Here is a 7,149-nt window from a genome sequence, read left to right as displayed (position 1 = left end):
TTTCGAGCGAGATCGTTGCTGGTGCCCCTGGACTGGCTCTTGTGCGGGTGACACATGAGGTTTCTCGAGCGAGATGAGCGTGGCCGTTGCCAGTACCGCATGACTGGCCTTCGTGCGGGTGACACGTAAAAGCACCCACTACACTCTCTGAGTGGTTGGCGTTAGGAAGGGCATCCAGCTGTAGAAACTCTGCCAAATTAGATTGGAGCCTGGTGTTGCCATCCGGTTTCACCAGTCCTCAGTCAAATCGTCCAACCCATGCTAGCATGGAAAGCGGACGTTAAACGATGATGATGATGATGATGATGATGTTCCAAATGGCCAAATCTAGCTTCTCACACCTACCCTACAATGTCATTCTAAAAATGATATTGTAGGGTGAAATAAATTGTAGGATAAAATAAACAATCACATCATTGACATTTCTAAGCTAAAGGATAATTCATGATAAATTAAAGAAAATGTAAATAGATGAGCATTACATTTGACTGAGTAATCTGAATGTTAAAGGGTTAATAGTCTTTAAAATATTTACATAGTTTACACACTACAATGCTTCAAGCGAATTACAACACTATTTTGTTATAAGCATTTGAGTGAATTTTGATTACCAACATCTAAAACAAATATATGCACAATGTATGGCTGTGCACTTTCTGTTGCAGTTTGTCTTTTATGTAACTAATCTCTTTTCATACAATTTGTAGCTAGTTCAAAATATATTCTATATAATGTGGCAGAGTTGGTTAAGAAGATTGATTCCCAACCACTAATTTTGAGTTCAGTTCCACTCTGTGTCTTGGAAAAGTGTCTTTTACTATAGCCCTGGGTTAACCAGTTTTGGTGAGTGAATTTGGTAGATGGAAATAGTAAAAAGCAATAGCATGTGTGTGTTGTGACCCCTTGTCTTGACATCATGTGACAGTTGTAAATGAGCCTCACTGTCATGTAGTGCTGTTGCTTCCAAACTTCTGTGAAAACGTCCAAGTATTGCTTGGAAACAGGTAAGAGTTGATGATGCAAAGATGGAAAAGTGGATGTTAAAATGATGATTACAGTGTGTGAAAAAAAAAAAAAAATATATATATATATATATATATATATATATATATATATAAATAAATTATTTACTAGATAAAAAAAATCAATTTGTTGAACAAAACTATTTTTAATGTCAGCAGTACACCATAGCTGACTGGAAGAAGTAAATAAAGTAGTAATAATTGATAAAATATCCATCAGTTATTACTCAGCATTAGCAGTTTCTAAGATGTGGAAACTCAAACTGAATACTAATAGAGACAACTACTTTTTATTTAGCCATGTTGGAGGAGAGAGGGGAAAGGAGGATGGTAGCAATTTACAAGCTTCTTTATTCTACTGTTGCTCATTCACTAGGCTCCACTCATCTTTGAAGCAAGACCGACTAAAAGGTATGTTCACATATAGGTAAAGCCTAACTCTTTTGATACTAGCCCACCTGAGACTGCTTCTGGTTCCAGGATACAAACTCCAGGTCTTAAAGTGATCTAAATTAAAGCCTTTTTGTTAATCCATGTTGCAAATATCTGCTTAATAATGAACAGTTTATTTTACTAAATTCTTCATTATTTCCAAAATTAAGAGGAATTAAGTACAGGCATGGCTGTGTGGTTAAAAAGTCTGTTTCCCAACTACATGATTTGGGGTTTAGTTTCACTGCATGGCAACTTGTTTAAGTACCTTCTACTATAGTTTTACTAAGTACCTTCTACTATAGTATGCTTTGTGAGTGCATTTGGCAGAAGGAAACTGCAGAAAGTCTCTGCGTGCATGTGTGTGTGTGTGTGCATTCACACACACACATCTGTGTAATTGTTTATATTTGTGCTTCTCTGAAAATTGCTGAGCTACAAGCAGTGATGCATGAAATAAGTGATCCCTTACTTGAAAATCAGGTAAGGGTTAACAAGAATGGCATCCAATAGTAAAACAATGCCTCAATATATTCATCTAACCCATGCTAGCATGGAAAAACATGGAAAAATGAATGATTAAGATTGAAAGGCAACGTAATTCAACTGAAATATATTGATAAAAGGGTTAATCATCATCATCATTTAGCATCCGTTGTCCATGTTGGCATGGGTTGGACGGTTTGACCAGGGCTGCACCAGATTCTAGCCTGATTTGGCATGGTTTCTATGGCTGGATGCCCTTCCTAACACCAACCACTCCAAGAGTGTAATGGGTGCTTTTACATGCTACTGGCATGGATGTCAGTTTGCATGACACCAATATCTGTCATGACTACAATTTCACCTGGCTTGATGGGTTTTTTCAAGCATGGCATATTGCCAAAGGCCTAGGTTACTTGTCATTGCCACCATGATGCCCAGCGCTTGGAAGGTGTCTTTTATGTGCCACTGGCATGGGTGCTAGTTACGCAACACCAGCATCAGCCACATTGCCTCCATGAGGTCCAACGCTTGAAAGATGCTTTTTACATGCCACCAGCATGGGTGCCAGTTACGTGACACTGACAATAACCACAGCTATGATTTCACTTGACTTGACAGGTCTTCTCAAGCATGACATATCGCCAAAGGTCCCAGTCACTAGCCATTGCACCCGTGAGGCCCAACGTTTGAAAATCATGCTTCACCACTTTATCCCATGTCTTCCTAGAGAGAGAGAGAGATAGAGGCCCTTTGTTACCAACAGAGGTAGGAGCTCTCTTAACTTTGCCCAACCTATTCTTATTCTAGCAGCAATGCTCTTGGAGCATCCACCCCTGCTACTGACTTGGATAACGAAGCTATCAACTACTTCTAGCTTTCCCCTTTGGCATTTGACGGAGTCTATTTCCTGCACATTTCTAATGTTAATTGTACATGTGCACCTATCACACACAAAAACTATTTTCCGTTAACCTACCTCTGATATTGCTACACCTCTTATGGCATTTCTACTGACACCTTTCCTACAGATTGAGCAGGGCCATCTACCTGAGGCGATTTGTGATTTGTCTGTTTTCTACTTACTAAGACTTTGGTTTTTGCTAGATTAACTCTAAGACCCTTCAATTCTAGACCTTGCCTCCACACCTGAAACTTCTCTAGTTCTGGAAGGGACTCAGCTCATAAGAACAAGGTCATCAGCATAGAGGAGTTCCCAGGGGCAGCCTGTCTTGAATTCCTCTGTTGTTGCCTGGAAGATTATGATGAACAAGATGGGGCTAAGGTTCAGCCAAGGGATCAAGACACAGTGCCTACAATCCTTTTCAAGGCCTCAATGACTGGTAGGTGATGGATGTGAATGCTAGCAACACAGTGGACTCTTTTAAAGGTACCCAAAGACGAGGTGATGATGGTCCATAATATTCTTTATGCTTTAATGCTCATTGCATTAAATATAACACTAACCTCTAAACTATGCTAATTTTTAACACTAATTAGTGTGTATTATTGTACATTTACTTGGTAAGTCTCTTGCTACTAGATTGGCAAGTATGATGAAATCCATGTTTCACTGAGGTCAAATAACTGAAACACCGGCTGTCTCCTAATTGCTGAGGGGAGTAAAATAATAATAGTTATTAATACTGTCTTTTTGTTACTGCAATTATTTCGAATTAGCTTGCTCCTACATTAAATATGATAATTTAGTTCAGTATCCACAGAGTTAAGTAGAAGACTAATATCCTGGCTAGGTCACCAGTGGTCAAGTAACTTTTATCCCAGCGGGTTTGGTTCTTATTCTCCACTACCATTTTCTTACATCCACTTTCCATGCTGGCATAAGCTGGATGGGTTGTCACATTCTAAGCCAGTTGTTATTTAGAGTTACCGCCTGCCTAGACAGGTTTGGGACCACATTTCACACAGTCCATTTTTGACCAGAATTTTTTAATGGCTGGATCTCCTTTCCTAACACCAACCACTTTACATTTATGTCTTGCAGCTTGGATAATTTGTCTTATCTAGAGACAACAGTGGAACACCAATGAAGGGGTTGCTACCACCTCCTACTGGAGCCTCATAGAGCTTTAGGTGGTTTCACTCAATAAACACACACAATGCTCGGTCTGGGAATCGAAACCGCGATCCTCCGATCGCGAGTCCGCTGCCCTAACCACTGGGCCATTGCGCCTCCACAAATTTTCACTTTACATGTTAAATAGTTTGAGGAAGGGGTCAGTAGTCTTAACTCTTCCAGACTAGTGTAGATGTAACTGCACTTCAGTTTGAACTTCTGTAAGTAAAAGATAGGCAGGGAGCTTTGAGGAATGCTTCAGATATATTTTATATGGGGTTGGTAAGCAGTTCTCCATTCTTCTCACCAATGTACATTTATACATGTACATGTATACATATAATGAGCTTCCCCAGTTTCCATCATTATCATCATTTAATGTCCATTTCTATACCAGCATGGTAAGCTAGTTTGACAGGATCCAATGTGTCCAAGGACTGCATCATGCCCCAATGTCTGTTTTGGCATGATTTCTATGACTGGATGTCCTTCCTAATGCCAGCCACTTTACAGTATGTACTGGGTGCTTTTATCATGGTATCAACACCAGTTAAGTCACCATGCAATTTGCAAGGCTAAGATCCCCTTCAACTGAGTGGAGCTACAGTAAAGAGGTTTCTTGCTGTAGATGAGCTACATGGCTACTCATGTCATAAAATCTCAAATGCTAGCAACATTTGGTCAACCTGATGTTGTAGCAGATATCTGGAAATAGTACCATACAGAGTATCTGAATGCAGAACCTCAATACAAACGTGTTAATAATACAGCCATGCTGGTGGAACAAATTGTTAAGTCAATCTTTGTTTATCATCCAGATACCCCAAGACTTAACTGACAATGGCTGAAGGATTTTCTGGACTGTATCCAAAACATTAAGTAAATGATATTCCTTGAATACTTGAATGTTTTTAATATTACCTGCAACAGACTCCTGTCTATCACAGGTAACATTGCCAGATAATCTGGTATTTATTTCCTGAAAGCTAATGTGAACTGAGGTTATGTAGAATAAAGATTTCTGTAAAGAAGAAACTCAATGAAATAATACTTGCAGTAGTTGGACTTACTAACCTCTACTTTAGATATTACTTGAGTGTTACCTGTCATATAACAGGTAATTCTGGAAGAATACTTTTATTACCAATTGTAATTATTGTTTTATGTCATATTTCCTGATATTATCCATGGGGGAAAAAGTATACATCCACAGTTACTCATCATATGACTGGTAGCACCCCAGTGTATTAATATTATAATAGCAATTGTAGGTAACAGTTTACAATGAATTTATAAGTCAGCAAATATCCCAGTAATTCAAGCAAAAAAAAAAAAAAACTTACTCAGCTCACAGACAGCTTACTTGAAAAGCATCTATGGAAAAATATTCATCACAATAAGCATTAATTATTGCCTAGCCTTTTCCAACTACTCTGTCATTTACTTCCTTTCCTCCTCTATGTAAGATTCATTCTCTGTTACTGTGTGTTTAGCATTCCTTTACTCATTGCCTGCCACCAACCCTAGTTAGTGCACTCATCCCTCAGCTCCTATATTAACTCTTACAGTATCTCGCTTTTATTCTCTCTCTCCTTACGATGTAAAGCATGACAGGAGAAGCCAATGAACCAACTGACCAACCAACATTCATAATGGTGATTATTATGTAAAGATGTTCCAAATATATGCCTAAAATAAAGTGGAAGTGCAACGCAACTGCTCTGAGACGAATATGTTTGGACTACAATTTAGTGACCTAATATCAGCTCCAGGTCACAAGCTCAAACCTTGCTTCAGCAAATATATGTTGCACACAGGGGATACTACTTGTTTGAGTTGGCTTGGTTGACGCTGCTTGCTCTAATTAGCCTGTATGTAAATAAATGCCCTTTAACATTGGAATGGTGAATGGAATGAAGGGGAGGATAAACATAAAAACATAAGTATATGGGTTACTGACCATATGGTTTATAAGTTCAAACCTTACTGAAGACACTGCTTGTCCCAGTTTGCCCAACCGTACAACAATGAAAGAAAAAAAAAAAATGTTTCTGAAAATATTTTTGCTTTAAAATAGAATTGTGTGATAGTAAGATAGCTACCTTTAAAGATTTCAAATGCTGTGGTGCTCCAAGAACTGTTTAAGGGTAGAACATCAACTAAGAAGCAGTGGATAGACATTGCAGGTGGTTTGTACAAGGATGGAGGACATTTTTTCAGTACTGATTTTTCCATACATAATTCTTTACCAATGTCTACAAAAAACACCTGAAACACAGATTTCAAGAAAATCAAGACAAGACAGATATATGCAATCACTCCTCAATGCATTTTATTTTTAATTTAAATACTAAGAGTTGTCGTCACTGCTCCTGTTGATCATAGTAACATATATTAGAATTTCTAGGTTTATTTACATTAAGTATGGTATAACATCTAATTAACTCATTGCTCAATAGTGAGATGGTGACATAATAAAACCTACATTCATGCTTAGAGTACAAAGTGGTTCCAGATCTATATGGAACCTTGAGTGTCTTTTACCATATAGAATATTTTGTATGTGGTATTTGGTACATGGAAACTATATGTGCATATACATACACACATCACTTAATGTCCACTTTTCTGTTTGTATAAGTCAAATGGCATTTGTTGAGGTAAATTTTCTATGAACAGATACCCAGATATGCTTTTTGTGGCCTCACCTGTTTTCCAAAATAATATTTCCCCAAGCAGACTGGAAATGAAGGATACCTTTATATAGCTGTGACTAACTTACGATCTCACACAATGTCAAGACAAAGAGACACAAAAACATACACACAACAGACTTCTTTCAACTTCATCCACCAAATCCACTGACAAGGACTTAGTTGACTTAGGGCTATAGGGTTTTAGCAGAAGACACTTGCCAAAGGCGCCAACAACAGGATGGTTAAGAAGTACACTTTCCAGTCATGTGGGTTTAGTTTGGATTCAGTCCCACTTAAAGGTACCTTGAACAAATGCCTTCCACAGCAACCCCAGGCTGGCCAAAGCCTGGTGAATGGATTTTGTTAGAGATACACCAAAGAAGTCTATTGTGTGTGCGTGTGTGCGTATATATATATATATATATATATATATATATAT

The 7,149-nt window shown here is 38.1% G+C and overlaps 1 protein-coding gene across 2 annotated transcripts in view; it reads right to left on the bottom strand.

Annotated features, from left to right (window-relative positions):
* Positions 1–7,149, bottom strand: part of LOC128246987 (uncharacterized) — a 29,258-nt gene that overhangs the window by 18,368 nt on the left and 3,741 nt on the right. For both annotated transcript variants that reach the window (XM_052970222.1, XM_052970223.1), the window contains exon 2: positions 6,117–6,282. In XM_052970222.1, coding sequence (XP_052826182.1) covers positions 6,117–6,282 — 166 coding nt within the window. The remainder of the gene's footprint in view (positions 1–6,116; positions 6,283–7,149) is intronic.

The sequence above is a fragment of the Octopus bimaculoides genome, chromosome 8 (genome assembly GCF_001194135.2).
Source record: "Octopus bimaculoides isolate UCB-OBI-ISO-001 chromosome 8, ASM119413v2, whole genome shotgun sequence".
NCBI classification, from domain to species: domain Eukaryota; kingdom Metazoa; phylum Mollusca; class Cephalopoda; order Octopoda; family Octopodidae; genus Octopus; species Octopus bimaculoides.
The sequence above is the reverse complement of the archived record's forward strand: the minus strand, read 5'-3'. Positions and strand labels throughout refer to the sequence as shown.